The sequence below is a fragment of the Dendrobium catenatum genome, unplaced genomic scaffold, assembly GCF_001605985.2.
Source record: "Dendrobium catenatum unplaced genomic scaffold, ASM160598v2 fragScaff_scaffold_283, whole genome shotgun sequence".
NCBI lineage: Eukaryota > Viridiplantae > Streptophyta > Magnoliopsida > Asparagales > Orchidaceae > Dendrobium > Dendrobium catenatum.
In genome coordinates, this window is record NW_021318745.1 from 527012 (window position 1) to 544627 (window position 17616).

At 36.9% G+C, this 17616-nt stretch overlaps 2 protein-coding genes across 2 annotated transcripts in view; both read right to left on the reverse strand.

The window, feature by feature from the left end:
• The window catches only part of LOC110102064 (peptide deformylase 1A, chloroplastic), a 41532-nt gene extending 33489 nt beyond the window's left edge, over positions 1-8043 (reverse strand). The window contains exons 1-2 of the mRNA XM_020830237.2: positions 7615-8043; positions 95-184 (exon numbers count right to left, since the gene is read on the reverse strand). Of these exons, the coding sequence (XP_020685896.1) occupies positions 95-184; positions 7615-8019 (495 nt within the window). The 5' untranslated portion in view covers positions 8020-8043. The remainder of the gene's footprint in view (positions 1-94; positions 185-7614) is intronic.
• Positions 8044-16994: 8951 nt separating this feature from the next.
• Positions 16995-17396, reverse strand: LOC110102068 (uncharacterized mitochondrial protein AtMg00820-like). Its single transcript, XM_020830242.1, has one exon. It carries the CDS (start codon positions 17394-17396, stop codon positions 16995-16997), a length of 402 nt encoding a protein of 133 aa, XP_020685901.1.
• Between the last annotated feature and the right edge of the window lie 220 nt (positions 17397-17616).

Genomic DNA, 17616 nt, shown 5'->3' on the forward strand with positions numbered 1-17616 from the left:
TCACAAATATAATAGTTGAAGAATCTAAGGAAGCACAAATGCTCAAGGTGAGAAGGAATCTGTTTTAAATAAACGTTTAAATGTAACTAAGTACCAGCAGATCAAAAGGTCGCCGGTCTTGTGCTTCAGTTTCATTCTTAGAAGCATAACTAATGTATTCCTCTGTGTCTTCAAGAACAATAATCTGGTGCGCAAAATGCACAAAAAAAAGCCAGTCAATCTAGATCTAACTCTTATGGGGTTGACTTGAGGACCTAATTTCCCCTGGAAGCAAAAATATCTGATAGCAAAACAACGAAACATTACAATGGACAAATATTACAATTAATAGAAGACAAAAAAGAAAAACCAACTGAAAAAGACAAGCGATATGTAAATCACATGAAAGTTAGTGAAATCATGATCAGTTAAAAAGTAAAACACTAGCCAAATTTACAATCTTCCAATGGAGGACTTTGTAGTGTTATGTGGAAGAGATTCTAACGTTATCTGTCATGCAATCATTAAAGATCACGATTAACATTATTTGTGAATTTGAATTTTATATTTATTAGGAATTGGCAATTTAATTATGTGCTTTATTAAATTCACAAGGATTATCATATAATAAGCCCTAGATGTAGGTTAGACATTTAATTGCGGTCCATTTCGATAAATAATCCTTTATAATTTGTAAGAACCTCCTCATGATGAGTTGAATGCAAATTGCCTGCAGATCATATCTTGACTTCATAGATTTCTTACATTCTTTGAAGAAGTAGCACAATTTGCTTTGAGGATTCAAATATGCTTTAATGATTCAACATATAGAACATACAATTTGTTATTTGGTTTCTTTTTCTTTCAAATATGCTTTAAGGATTCAACAAATAGGGGTCATGTTGGCTATATTTCTATAGAATTTGTGCAAGTTTTGCACCATCATTCACAAAGAATACCAATTGTATCAAGAAGAAAATATAAAAGACTGCATAAACATGTGCAATAATTTAACGATGAATAATGTGGATATCAAGATGACTCTATGCAAAAAGAAATCTAAAAAACTTAAAAGATAAATATGATCAAATAAAAGTAAGTTAAATGTGATATGCGGCCAAGCAAAGACAAACTACCTAAAATAAATAAACTTCAAAATTTTAATGAAGGAGACTCTTATAGTGTTCCTTCCTTTCCTTATGACAAAATAAGTAATCTATCTCATCATAAATCACCTTCACTTAACACTTCAATGATTTATTAGAAAATGTGTCTGAGGATGCACCAATTAGGGTATACATTCACATGAATCATAGGAACCTCCACAAACTGCAAAAAAAATCCTCAGAATAGGTCTAGATGTATATCCTCAAGCTAAGCAAATCGTGAACTATAGAGACAATATGAATTCTAAGGAGTACTAGAATCATAATATATATATATATATATATATATATATATATTAGAGATAGAATGCAAAACGAGTATATATGTGAAAGGGTTAGAATAGCACTAGTGGCAGATAAGATTTAAGAGTCGCCTTAGATGGTATGGTCACATAAAACATCGACATTCTAATGACTCGATTAGGGAGTATAAGTATTAGATCTGACTTATGTTAAGAAAGGTAGAGGTAGGTAGACTTAAAAGACTTTGTTAGAAAGTATTAGAAATGGCATGTCTTTATTAGATTTAAATGAGAATTTGACTCTTAATAAGATAAAATGGAGAAAAATTATTCATGTAGCCGACCCCACATAGTGGGATAAAGACTTTATATTGTTTTTGTTTTTTTGTTGTGTGTTATATAAAAAACTTTATGATCTTGAAGATTACCACTCTAGTGATAATTGAGACAATCAACACTATATGCACTATAAATGAGCTTTAGAGGAATATGTTAAATTCGGAGAATTGGAGAATGAAAAGCTTAATTTTATTACATAAAAACTATCCCTATTTATAGATCTATACAAGATGTCTTAATAAAAAAACAAATAACTATAGAATCATGTATAATTGCCTTAATAAAATCCTTCCTAAACCAACCACCAAAATATGGAAGGAGATCGGCGTAATCCAGGTAAGCCTCCCATAGATTCCTATCTTGGCCATGAGATCAAGTGTTAAGGGACAACTATGATTTAACAGAGATTGGCATGATCCAGGTGAGCCTCTCAAGTATTCCCATCCTAACTATGGGATCAAATGTCAAGGGATGGTTGAGATTTATAACACTCACCATCAAGTTGAGGAATACATGTTTGTTATTTCCACAGAGTAATTAGTTCCGAAAAGTAGAGTTATCAAGTCCCTTGGTGCACCATACTCCATTTGGTCAAAAACTTTGGGAGAAATTAGCTTCAGACATCCCGACAGCGACAAATGATAGTGATGAAGGCTATATTAAGCAGGGCAGCAATGAAGGCTGCATTGGTTTTAGATGGAATAACAACCACAAGAGAAGGCTGGCAATGAAGGCACAACAGTAGGAAAAAAAAACTATTTTTAGGGTTGTGGCACGCTTCAAGAACAGCAGCAGAAAAACACGTCTCAAGTAGCTTAGTACTTACCGCGCAATCTCCTACCGTCCGATCGAGCCAGCCTTCAGCCCAAGGAATGTCATCTGACTCCAACTGAAAACCCTTGTTCGATCGTGCCTCTGATCCTTCTAGTCTGATCTGAGGAAGGAGGGTAGGTCTTGCGCTATTGCTTGTCCCGGCCCTAAACCCACACGAGAGAGAACCCTCGGCTCTTTCCAAACATACTCAAGAAGAGCCCTTCCGCTCGATCTCTTCTCGGTCTTGGACGCACAAAAGAAGTAGAAGGATCAATATTCCAGAATTCCGACAATGAAGGTCGGTGGTGGGAATCTGTATTCCTCATAATTATAGCAATGAAGGCCAGTGGTAAGAATTTTGTATTCCTTAAAATTCCAGCAATGAAGGTCGGTGGTGAGAACCTATATTCCTCAAAATTTCGACAATGAAAGCCGGTGGTGGGAACTTGTATTCCTCATAATTCCGGCAATTAAGGCCGGTGGTGGGAACCTGCATTCCTCAGAATTCCGACAATAAAGGCTGGTGGTGGGACAACAGGAAAGCTAATTAATTATCCTTCCAAATCCATAAAATCAAGAGCAAACATGTGCTCAAGAGGCTCCCAGTTCTGTTTGGCTTGGCTAGATCGCATGCACAACAACTCTCAACTGTTTGTTCCTTGCTCGATTAGGCTCCAGCACAAGCATGAGGGCTGGTCATCCTAGCCAAGGCACACACACATGCAATCCCTGCTCTCTCCCTCTCTTGATCCTCTTCTTCACTCGGTTCGGCCACTAGGTAGGCACACACAAGAGGGGTCTAGCCGCACGCAGAAGACCGAAAGGGGAAGCCTTCTCACTTGCTCGTTTGCTCTGGACGTACGTGAGTAAGAATTAGAATGCATACACCAGCTTGTCCTTAACCACACAAGTGGTGAGCGCAATCCTTCTCAATCAGCTCCCAGACACACACATAGAACCTTTCTGTCACACGCCTCTCTCATCTCGTTTGGTTGCATGCATGCGAGAGGGGTTTATTAGATGCTCGTCTCTCTTGATTGAATGTAGAGACCACGAGGCTCTCTCTCGACTCCTCCAAACGAGAAGCACTAGATGTTTGTCTCACGTAATCAAACAAAGAGACCGCAAGATGAAGCAGTCTTCCCCTCTTGGTTGGACATACATAGAAATTAATAAGCCAAAATACAATCCCTTTCATTTCTGATGGGAAGGTCAGGCCTTTTCTTCTAAAAGCCCAACAGTAAAAACTCAGAATTCTAGTCAAGGCAATGAAATCTCTGATACCATGTTAAATTCAAAGAATTGGAGAAGGAAAAGCTTAATTTATTACATAAAATTATACCTATTTATTGATCTATACAAGATGTCTTAATAAAAAAATAAATAACTACAGAATCATGCATAATTGCCTTAATATAATCATTCCTAAATTAGCCACCCAAATATGGAAGGAAATCGGCGTGATCCAGGTGAGCCTCCCACGAATTCCTATCCTTGCCGTGCGATCAAGTGTCAAGGGATGGCTAGGATTTAATAGAGATTGGTGTGAACTAGGTGAGCATCCCACGGAGTCCCATCTTGGCCGTGGGATCAAATATCAAGGTACGATTGAGATTTTTAACAGCATGCATCATTGACTTCATCATGAATAAAAGTGATTAAAAAGTTGAGGTCAAGGCTCCCACCTCAAAAAGTATACATGACCAGGAAGTTTTTCTAGATTTCATATCTGAACTTGAGAACCTTTTTACTTGACATTCCATTAGAGCTAAAACATGCATCAAATATGACATGAATAAATTGGTAGGGGTTGCCAAAAGTCCAATCTGATATATGCAATTTTGTCGATTGCCATGCTAAAATATAAACTGGGAGGAAAGCAATATATAGAGACAAATGCTTACCAATCTATTTCCTAGAATATTTAAACAAATAATAAATCTAAGGCAAGACAAATTTACTATTAGCAAAGATTTAAACAAGTTTAAAGAATTCAATTTTAAGTGAGATTTACAAGAAGAAATATGGACAGTAGTATCTATATTTGTGAATGGGCTTCATTTTAAAATCAAGGAAGTACAACTCTTTGAACCAGGGACTACAAATGAAGCTCATTATGAACATCTTAAAAGTGCAAAGGCAGTTGCATCTTTCTTTAGAAGCAATGTCAATCAATCTCTCACCAGTCACCACTAGGAGATGTCCATCTCAGTCTATCAATTAAGTTATTGTTCATACCCTGTTTGATCTACCACTACGCCTCCATAAATCCTAACACTAAAAATGATCGAGCCACTAGCACAAAATAATGAAAGTGGAAACGATAGGCGTCAAGGTTAGATAGCCTGCTAAGGCCTCAGAAATTATGTCTCATATGCAAGAGTATAATGATCTTCGAATTCCAAGTACTGGAAAAATTTAGAATAAAGAGACTACTTTTAAGATGATATGAACATGAGCAGAGAACAATAAATTAGAGTATAATATGTGGTCTATCATACATTCATAAAGATAAATTTGAATATAAAATAGAAATTGAATCCGAAGACATAAAGCAAATAAAATAGTTTGAATCTAAATCTTTTATTGATTCATCTCATTTCATGATTTTACCATTAGACACTTGTTATTGTATTCTAAAAGCATTTATTCTCTGATATTGTTGTATTGATTGTTAAGGATTTGCATAGATTAAATATTAAATTTCAAATTAATATTATTATATATAATGAATGGTATATAGATTTCATGCTAGCACCTTGTATTGTTCAGGAATTATTCACAAGTGACTATTATTTTTCTTGAATGTTTTTTGCACATGATCTGCACTTAAACTATTTTCTTTACCAAGTAGAGCCATAAAGCTAACAATCCCACTACCTCCCCTTTGTCAGATTTAGTACTGGCATCTAGAAGGCGTAACTTGGAGATAAATTTGTGAAACTTATGCATGGCCTATTTTCATGATTCAAGGACCATTTTTAAACATCCCTGATCCTTTTTTCGTTTTATGACATATCTTTCTATTTCTAGAATTTTACATCTGCCAGCTTCTACTTAGAAGCTTCGTTCTTGCGCATGTTTTAGGTTTCAATTTTCTATATTTTCAAAGTTTCTCTGTAACAGGTCACTAAGTCTCAAATTTGAAACCATGCTTCATAATTTTCCAGCAATTTTAATACTTTACATTGTTTGGTTTGATATATGTTTAGTAACTTACAAAATCCATTTAGATGAATCTTCAACTAATATTAAGGGAGTACAATTTTAATATCATTATATGCTTCCTAAAAGATAACATGCATAGACTTCAAGAATTTGTTTGCTTACCAACGAAGTTAATGCAAAACCTATGGAGCCTGAACTCTGAACAGAGTAAATGCAGCAACAATTTAGAGATGAAAATGGCCTGAAAGAAGGTTTGATGTAAAATAAATGCAGTGGCTTTACACCAAACAACACAAAAAGAATTTTATTTTACCAACAACCCTTTTTAGTTTTGCACCTAATTTTAGGGCTTAGAACAATCAAAAGATCAAACCAATTTGACCCTACCTCAAGATCAATTCAAATAATTTAATTCAACCTCAGGCCAAGCTAGGTCTAGCCAAAAGCTAGCAAAATTTGATCTTGATTCAAATTAGGTTTAGTTCATTTATTTTGATTCAAACTCAGTTTGTGCCAAAAATCCATTTGATTTTAGTTTTTTTTTAATCTTCTTAGACATTTTTGTCCATCTAACAGAATGGACCCATTCCTATATGGATAAATTTATACGAATGAAAAATGTGTTAATTAGATTAAAAACACATGATTAAAAAATTATATACATGCATTCACAATTACATTGATATATATTTCGATCCGATCTCAAGTTAACTCAACCTATCTTATGCTGACTCAATTCTAGTACTATTTGTATACTACATGCCCGTGTACGTAACTTGCAGGTATATAATAGGTTTTTCTCAAAGAGGATGACCAAGTAGATTATGTGATCAAAACGACATTCACTTAAAGTAAACATAACCACGTAGAGCAATAGCCAACGCTAACCTATAGGCAAAAGGAAACTCTTCCCTGTAGAGATAACTTGGAGATCAAACCAAGGGTGCAATCGTCCTCGATGCGTTGCTCCAAAAAATTCATACAGACCAATCCACACACTAAGGATTACTACCCCCAACAAAACCCACTCACACACAACAAATGTCCACGAACATAGCATTTGCTAACCGCAAACATCTTCGATCAAGCTAAAAGAAGCATACATCTCACGAGCATGATTTGCTTGATTGGACTTGTCTCGAATAGACACTTCTATACAGGAGACTTGCCTCTTACTATGAGGGGCTCGCCTCTCATCTCTAGATACTCACCTCTTGTTCCTAATGACTCACCCTACCAATAGAATCCTGAAGAATTGCCCAAGACACTTGTTCCTAAGTCTTACTCCAAGGACTCATCTAAGAGAAGGGAGCCACACTAGAGATAGGGGTCCACATGCAGGGGCGTTACCAACCACTCTTTTAAAGTTGGGCAAGTATCATGAAATGAATAAATCTTATGTATGAAATAGAAAATGAATTTTTTTCTTAGAATTTTGGCAAATTTATTTTTTAAGGTGGGAAAAATAGTTAAATGCTTATTTTTCTATGAACAAAAATATGGCAAGGTGGGCAATTGCCCACCCTGAGCTCTTCCTAGTTTCGCCCCTATCCACATGTACATCATCCAGTTGGACAATGTGTCTATGCCAGTCTGTACTAGTCAAATTATCTACAATTTTTTATTTATTATAGGTGTTCTTTCCTCTAACCCACTGAACCCTTTAAATATGACGTGAAGAGGCATGTTTTGATAATCATGTAACATTCACATAGTGGGATTGACTTACGAAGATATTAGAGATTTCTACTTACTTTTCCATACACATTGGTTTCTCTCAGTCATTTCTCTAGCTCCAACCCACTAATAATCAACTCAAACATGAATTTCATCTCTGCTCAATCATGAAATGCTACCGGTTCCCAATAACTTCAAAGTGAAAAGGATTACAGTAGTTAAAATAATACCCTCAAAGGAATACCAATTTGTGGAGCAGCGAGGCCGACACCAGGAGCCTTCCGCATGACCCCAATCATGTCATCTATGATCTTCTGGATCTTATCCGACCCGATGTCCTCCAAGGGGACCTCAGCGGCGGGCTCGTGGAGGACCGGATCACCAGCCTTGACGATTTCCGGAAGGGCATCTTTCTTCACGGTGAATCCAGAGAACCATCCAGCGGAGACCTTTGCAGTGGCTCTTCTGCGAACGCCATCGGAGAAGCGATGCAGAATGGGAGCGGCGCTTTTGGCTGAAAAGTTGCCGTCTTTGTGAAAGAGGATGGAGGCATAGAGGGAGAGTTGGAGTTTTCTGGGTATACGAAGTATGGTGTCAGAGGAGGAGATTGGGAGGACGCGGTACATGGCCTCCATTTTTGTTGCCCCCTTTCGGTGCCTTTAGACTTGGAGCGCCTCGGAAAAGAGATTTTTTTTTTTTTTTTTTACAAGATTTGTTTGTTAACTTTCTTGCTTCAGAACATTGCTATTCAGAAAAAAAAATCATTTCTACAGATCTTTGCTATTCAGAAAAAAACAATTTATACAGAAATTTGCTATTCAGAAAAAAAAAACATTGTTACATGACTTTGCTATTCAGGAAAAATTATTTCAACAAAAATTTGATATTCAGAAAAAGAAAATCATTTAGTTAATGAAATTTTACAAAATATATAAAAGTAAATGAAATTTCAAATCAAACTAAAAAATCTGTCTTACAAACGGCAATCTAGTGAAGCCGTTCCTGAAGACCTAGCTGAAGCAGTTCTTGAAGACCTGGAAGGCCGGGGACCCCGTTGTGGAGGATGAAGGAGAGGGAGATCACGTCGGTATGGGCTTCCAGTTGGGCAATGTGTTTGATTAGGGCAAAAATATTAATTTTAGGGTGGGCAAAAGTCCAAAATGACCTCCTCTCTTAGTCATTTTTCCGGTTTTAGGGTGGGCAATTGCCCACCCTCATACCTACGTGGATCCGCCCATGGATATACTCGAGTTTTATATGGATTATGCAACATATGCAGAGCCACTTATAACTTATATTTGAATAATTTCTCCATTATCGAGCGCATCTCTTCCTAGATTCAAATATGTATATGAGCATAAATTTCTTTAAGGCAACTAAATTGAAGTCTTATCCACTTTTCTCTCTACCTACTGCAGTTTTTTATCGAGGATTTCTTGTATTCCAAAGGAATATATAATGCATTACTAACTGATCCACGTTTTATTACTTCATAGTTATAAATGGTCAACTCAGTCAGTTGGAAGCATTGTCATTGCACATATATGTCCGCTAATCCATTGTATTTGAACCATGTGAACTCTTACGGTCGTCATTTACAAGATCCGGGCTTCCTTTGGGACAACTTTCTTACCGTTTGTAAAGCTAATTTTTAGTGCAAAAATCTTTTCAAGCAGGAAAAAAATTATGGTCTATAATTGTCCCAAATGAAACCTCAGTATTTCATCTAAGAGCAGCAACAAGAAAAATTATAGAAGAATTTGGTCGAAAAATTCAAGATTGTAAAGAGTCAAGCTCCGTAAAAATATGTGTCCACGAAGCAATAATTTATAGGATCCAATCGCTAAAGCTTGCAATTGGATTTGTTACTTGAAAATCTACTCGCCATTAAAAATCCTTCCTTTCTTCTTCACCAAATCTCATGTATTTTGCTTAAGGGTGTAACTAAGTAAACTCACCTCAAAGGCTGGTTTGGGCTATACTTGATAAATAGCTCATGAGCATAACTCAATGAACTAATAAGTCAAATTTGAGCTAACCACTACAACTGATCAGCATTTTTGCTAGCTTGCTTAAAAAATATTAATATAAATTATGCATAAAATATATTAGAATTTAAGGGTTTAAGTATAAAATAATTTAGTCTATAAAAATTATATCATACTCATTATCTCAAATGATTTTTATTCTCTAATTCATCACCATTTTCATTATTTCAATACAATAGTTGTTCGAATTGAAACCTTATTCTCTTTTTCATAATAAATAAACTAACTTGTGAGTCATAAGTTACTTTGTCATGCCCAATGAAACTCATAAAATTGAGCTTAAGATCTAGCTTGAGTCGTGGATGGCTCGTACTTAAATCAACTTGTTTACCCCAATAATTCAATAAGTAATGGCTTGGTGAATAACTAAAAACCCTTCCATCTCTTTATATTGTCCCAAGCATCTAGCATTGAAGCACTATGAATCCCATTACTTGATTATGTTATGATGCATTATTCTCTCATGCATTAGAATTTCAGTCCTTATGCAAACCGAATCTCAAGTGAGTTCTTGATTCTCTCTAACCCGAATGGCCAACTTTCTATTCTACATGTTCTTCAGCTCATCTGCCAAAGAGGCTTAAAGCATCACATTTATGATGTGGAAATGGAAATTAGCTCTCACTCATGTTAAATAGGAATTAATGTGCTAAGAGTTCAAACATTTGAGTAAGGATTACAGTCTCCAAATAATGTAAGCTTGGTATTTTGAATTTTGTGGGTATTTGAGTGGCATTTCGCTTGTTTAGGGATCACTCTGGTCGAGATTTTCTATCAACACGGTCATAATTAGGGTATTTATGGACATTTTTCATTTTGTTGATTGAACATTGTCAACTCTACCAACTTGCCAACAAAAGATTAGGTTCTTTATTAGCTTTTAGCTTTTATTAGTGAATTTTCTTGGTTATAGGCATTGAAGGCCTAATATAAACATATTGAACTAAATATCTCTGTCAACACAGTAACTATATATTTGTTTGATAGTTTGAGTTGTGTCAACTCCTATCTACTTACATAAAAGGATTATGCTTGAACCTAAGTTTATCATTTGACCCACACAGAATCCTCAAATGTTACGAGTTATCCATAACACACTCGTTGGAGCCCATATAGGTATTTAGGGGGCATTTTTATAATTATCTACGAAACCTTATCAACTCTGCCTAATTACTGATAGAGGATCATATTCGTTGCTGACTTTATGCTTTTATTGATGAATTTTTCTTGTTATAGGCCTTGAAGGTATAATATGAACTTATAAAATCAAATATTTAGATCGATGTTGTGACCATATATTTATTCATTGGTTCAAGTCGTGACTACTCTCGTCCTATCAAGAGAAGGATTGGACTTGAACTTAAATTCATTTATTTACCAGCGTAGCATCCTCAAGCAACTAATGTGTAAATATAACATACTCCCTCTGGCCTATGTGGGTATGTGATTACACGTGCACTTCTGTTTCAGTGTCTATTCTTATTGGGGTGTATGTATGGGGGAATTTTTAAAATTTTTGATGCTGATCAATTGTGTGAGTAACTATCAGTTGAATGTGTGTGGCGCTCAATTTAGAAGCTTGTACATTACTTCTGTCATCTTGTATGAGTGTTGCAGATCTAGCGGTGTGGTTTAGCGTTACGGCTGTTTACTGCTTCTTGGAGATGGATTGTTATTGAGAAATGCACTAGACTTCACTTGAGAATTTGCACATGTCTTTTGTTCTCATATATGCATGTTGTGGATTCGATGATGTGGCATCGCACCATAGTCATTTTACTATTTCATACAAGTAGACTGTTGTGAACTACTTGTTACTTTCTGCTAGTAAATTATTGTGCACTAATGAATTTCCTGAAGTTCTTTTATATTTTACTCATATGTAGCACATAGTGTACATAACGAGTCTTCTACAATGGCCCATGGGTACTTGCATTTACTATGTATCACCCTCCCCTACTTATGTAAACTTGATGTATTTATCTTTATATATGTTTGTTGCAACTGCTCATCAGTATCTGCAGCATACTTGTTTTCATTGCTTGTATATGCACAGCATCAATTATCATTGTTCAAGAAGGATCGATGTGTTTATCTTCCGATCGATATTGAGTATTGAGTGGACAACATTCATTGCATATTTCCCCATAGATGTCTATCTGCAACTTACATGCTCATTGTAGCCTTTCAATGTTTGTAGAGAACAACTGCATTTATCCACAAACTGGTTTTCCATGGATTAGAGGGCAATGCCATAATTATTGCATATTCCTTGTGATTATTACAAACTTTCCATGCTAATCGTAGGTTAGATGTTGCATATATGGTATGAAAGTTCATTAGGAATATTAGGTCCTTATGAACTGGCCCAAGGCTAACAAAGAGGGGGGGTGAATTAGTATTTTAAAAAATCTTTTAACCAAAGCACAATAAAGCTCAAACCAAAATCACCAAAGAAAACAAGTGCGGAAAAATTAAATGCGAAAGCAGAAAAAAGAACACAAGGGTTTATAGTAGTTCGGTTAACTCGACCTACGCCCACTCCCCGGAGGCGCCCTCCGAGTATTGCACTATCAAAGTGACTCTCCTTTTGCTTCCACAGCAAGACAGAGAAGTCCTTACAGAAACCTCCTTTTTGCCACCCCCGGCAAGGCAGAGAACTCAACTCTTTTGTTTCCTCCTGAAGCAGGCAGAGAACCTTGATCGATCGCTAAAGCTTACCTCTCCCAACCCTTCCAAGGACAAGAGACTCTAGTGGAAGAAGAAGTGGAACAATGCTTGGAGCAACCCTTGTGAATCTCCCTCACAAGCTCCCCCTCATAAGATCCTCTCTCTCTCCCTCTTTCTCTCTCTCCTCTAGGCTTTCTCAAGTCAAGACAGTAGCAAAAAATAGTTCAAAACATTGAATAATAGCCCTTAAATAGAAGAGCTTCAAAATAGCTCATTAATTACAAGTTGGCAACATTATCGTCCAGGATAATAGTAATATCATCATGTACGATCAGTGCAATTTGAGCCTAAATCAGTCGGGACGATCTAGGACGAATAGAAGAAAGTTGTTCATATCATCCATGATGATAATAAATCTAGTGTACGACTAGTTCAAAGCACAGACTATCGGCCGGACAATTGCTCTAAAAAGAATTCTGGACGATTCCAAAATAGCTTGATCGTCCTGGACGATCTCACGATCATCGCAGATGATTAGTTCAAATCAGAGAGAAATCGTCCAGAGCATCGCCCGGAATTTGAGCTGGCCGGTCCTGATCGTCTAGACTATCGCCCGAAATTTGAGCTGTCCGATATCGATCGTCCAGGAGCAACTAAAGTTTTTTGGACTGATCATTCTGGCCGATCTCGCGATCGTACAAGACGATGTGATCGTATCAATCATCCTTAATTTCTTGCCTTAAATGCCAGATTAATTTAGGCATGATTGTATCATATCATCCGGGCCGATACAAGATCGTCCTGGCCAATTTCCATAAATAAAGAATGCCTAAATAGATCATGGAGGCTGATTATTTCTATTTTGAGGTTATCATCCTGGCCGATACAAGTATCATCCAGGCCGATCGGCTAATGACGGCTACCTTAACAAGATGTTATGATTAGGATTTCTGTTTTAAACCCGATCGTCTAGGACGATAGAAATATCGCCCGCGACGATGTGAGTAAAAATAGAAATTTTAAATCAGATAGAAAAATCACTCAAGTGTGTGTGTAGGGTTACTTAGCATCAGAACACTTCAATGGTTACAATTGACTCAAGAAAGGAAAAAAGAAAAATACAGACTGACTCAGACCTAGTCTACCCAATCTTGAGCTGGTTCCGATTACTGTCTGATTTTGTGGCCTTGAAATGTCAGTAGGAAAGACAGTCGTAGAGAAACAAGAGTGTTTGCTAACATCAAAATCATAATCCATGAACAACAGATTTGCAACATAGTAGATCTCCTATAGTGAATTGTATGCACCTTACACGTTCTAGGTTTTCATCCTTGCCTACAAGTAGCACACCGCATGAGTACTTATGTGTACAGGGGCTCATCATACTTGCATCATATCCCCTATCACCATTTATATGATGATTTATGTGTTCCTTTATACGCCAATCTTATGCTTGTAGGAAATTGGTATATTCGTTGTCATTGCAAGTTAATTATCATGATTTAAAAGTTTCATGTCGTGGCTTACAATTGCATCGTATCTTTTATAATCTCCTTATTCATTGTAGATAGGTTATGCTTGCAAGTTGATTTTATAAAGAGTGATGCTATAAACCTCTATTGCTTGTTGGCATTCATATGTTGATGTAAGTTGCTAATGAATTATGCACATTGTTGATTTAACTAAATATTCCAAGTCGCATTAGTATCTATGCCCATCATTGGTGTGCACTAAAGACTTATTTCGCATTAATCTCTTGCTTTCATATAAATTATTTTTAAAGTGTTGCCCGCCATCAGCCATTCTTTTGTTCATTGATGTTCAGCATTTCGCATGTTCGCTGATGTTGCTCACAAATTTCTATTTGCATTTTGCCATTCATTTGAATAAGCTGGATTATAATTTAACATTGTGTTATTATTTTTGTTTTGATTGTGCATCCATCAACTTAGAGTATGGTTCCTTGTAGATTGCTTAAATCTCCTATTGTTCAAGTTATGTTCATGTCCCATGTTATTTATTTAAGTCCTGTGCATTTCAATCCAAATTTTGGCAGCTCCTGGCGTCTCCCCCTTATAAGGGAAATTTCATGAGTCATAGCCTTCCCCTCCACGCTACGAAAGTGCTTCAAGTAGATGTAGGACGACATCGTGACTGCATTTCTTCAATCTCCACCATGCTACGAGAATGCTTAAGGGTCTTCGAGATACCTTTTTGAAAATGCACAATTTTCATTCCCCCTCCACGCAGTGAGAGTGCTTAAGGGTTCTTAATTTCATCCTTGTCACGCTACGATAGTGCTTCAAGGCCTACCCGCCACGGCACGAGCATCGTATCGAGTTTCCTCCCACCGTGCTATGAGAGCACGTAGGGTGGTCTGCCGGCTAGTCGCAAGCATCGAAGATGGGGTTTTAAGTAAGAAAGTATACCTGTGCGGAGAGGCAACAACGACGGAGTCAAAATGCATACAAATTGCAAAAAAAAATATATTCTTTTTCCCTTTTTATGTTTCTTTTTCTCTCTTTCTTCTTCTTCTCTTTTTTTTTTTTTTTTTTAATATATATATATACACACACACACACATAACATGTCTACTAATTCTAAAAAAAGAATAACATTAAGATCAAATATCATAAAATAAAATGAAATAACTTACTGTGTCGGGTTTTTTTAAGGAGTTTAGTTAAAGATGTGTGTAAGCTTTGGAGAAATTTGGATTGCAAGAGTTTGGAGTGAACTGATTTGCTTTTAGGAAGTGTGAGTGGATTGAGGCTAGTCTAATAACAGATGGGCTTAAGTTTGTGGGTTGTTTGGGGTTATGAAGTGTACATTAAATGGGGACAGAGATCAATGAGCTTGATTAGGTGAACTAAATAGTAGCAGGAGTTAAAGGGATATGACTGGCCATGAAGACTTGGACTGTGAGCTGCAGGTTTCTGAAGAATGCATGTGAGGGGGGCTGCTTGGCAGTGAGAAAAAATGACAACAACTGCTACTGTATGAAAGCAGGGATTGTTATGTGGTCGGGTAAGAGAGAAAGAAAGGAAATTCAACTAGGCCGTGAAGCAAAGAAAGGCCAAGCGACTACAGGAGGCGTGGATGCTATGGGAACTTCATTGGACGAAATCACATTCAATTTTGGGTAATGATGGACTTCTCAATGCAACGACAAAGTCCATTTTACGATTAGAGGTCATTTGGGCGACATTACGCGTCAATTTCTTCAATTTGCATGCCCTTGCCTTGGGATCCATGCCAATTTCACCGCGCGATTTTAGTTGATGAAATTGAAAATGATTTTTTAGTATTGATGGCATTTCATATGCAATGACGAAATATGTTTTGCGATCGAACGTCGTTTGGGCGATGTCACGTGTAAATTTTCTCGATTTGAGCATCGGTTCCTCGTGACTCATGTCATTTCACCAAGCAATTCCAATTGAACAAGCTAATAGTTATTTTTGGGTGTCGGCGACGTTCCGAACACGACGACAAAATCTATTTCGAGATCAGACGTCATTTGGACAACATCTCGCGTCAATTTCGGGTGTCAACTATCATCTTGGAACTATCTCATCCGATCTGACTATGAGGGGTCCCCCCATAGACAAATTTTACATCCTGATTGCAACCACACAGTCCATTTAGCAATAGGAGGTCGTTTGACCTTCAAGTGACATGTCGTGTCGACTAGAGCTGCAAACGAACCAAGTCGAGCCCAGTATGTGAGTGTTCATGTTTGAGTTCGTTTATCATTAGCTTGTTCAAGTTCGGTTCGTGTTTGATTCGAGCTTTATTGTTTGTGTTCATGTTTGGTTCGTTTTATTTAAGGGTGTTCATGTTCAGTTCATGTTCGGTTCGTTTAATGCTTATCGAGCTTTAAACAAACAAGCCTTAAAGAGCTATGCTCGTGAACATAATTAACAAATAATCTATTGAACAAACAAACCTTAAATTTGTTCATGAGCATCTTAAACAAACAATCTAGCAAACATAGACAAATGTGAAACGTATTTTGTTTTGAAAATTAAATTTATAATAAAAACAGTTGTCTATTTAAAATGAAAATATGATTAATTTATATGAATATATTCTTAAATGAAGCTTACCTGTTACATTTCTCTCCATTTGAGCTTTTATTGAGCTTTTTATCGAGCTTAATGTCAAGGTTGTTCACAAACTTCAAATGATGTTGTTCGTGAACATAAATGAATCGAACACATTTGTGTTTAAGCTTGTTTATTTAAGGATCGACTGTTTAAAATGTTGTTCAAGTTTATTTGTTTAGTTAGTTAAACGATCACAAACGAGCTTTAATCGAACCGAGCATCGAGTAGCTCGTCGAACGTTTGGTTTGTTTGCAGCCCTAGTGTCGACGCACACATTGTTTGATTCGCTGCTTTTGCCCTTTTTGCGCGTGGTTTGATGTGTAGGGATCAACAACTTCTAAGGACATGTGCCTATCACCTTTATAACTCTTTTGTTGTATGAATCTATTATAAAATTTTAGTTTTTTTTTTCACTAAATAATTATTTAATTGAAGATGGTTTTAGTGCGTTTGATGTAAGAAGTATCCAGCGTTGGTTTTGATTGTCTGAATACCTAGGAATAGAGACACTGGACCAAGTTGTTTGAGAGCAAAGTGTGAGTGAAGCTGATGGAGGAGTTGTTGTATCGTTTGAGAATTGTTTCTTGTAAGTAATATATCATCTACATAAATGAGGAACTATAGTTGTATTTGATTTTTATTGAAAATGAGAAGTGAGGGATCGGAACAACTGAACCTGAAATCAAATTGGAGCAGAAATTCCGTGAGTTTTTGAAACCATTGGCGCGGTGCTTGTTTGTGTCCGTAGAGAGACTTGTGAAGTTTGCACACGTGCGTTGGTTTTTAGGGGTCGATGAAGCCTGGTGGTTGATGCATATAGATTTTTTCTATGAGATCGCCATGCAAGAATGCATTGGATACTTTGAGTTGTAGAGTGGACCAGTTGCGATGAAGAGCAAGGGTGAGAAGCATTCTGATGGTTGTCATCTTCGTGACAGGGCTGAAGGTTTCATTGTAGTTGTCGCCTTGTGTATGATTGAATCCTTGAGCCACCAAGCGTGCTTTGTAAAGATCAATAGATCCGTTTGGAAGAGTCTTGATTTTGAAAGTCCATTTGCAACCAAGAATTGGATCGTTGGTTGGGGGAGGGACAAGCGACCACGTGCCCTTTTGTTTAAGAGCAAGTATTTCTTCGGTCATGGTAGAAATCCACTGTGGGGATTGGGCTGCTTGCTTGTACGTCATCGGTGTGACCGAGGGAGAGACAGTTGTGGAGAGATTAAAAATTTGTTTAACTTTATGAATACCTGATTTTGCCCTGGTCTGCATTGGATACTGAGGAACGGGAGGAGTCTTTGTGATGCGAGAGTCTGGTTGTGAGACCTCGTTCCCTTACTGTTCCTCTCTGACTTGGATTTTCCTCCCAAGATCGTCCGGAACGATAGTGAGATCGTCCAGGCCGATC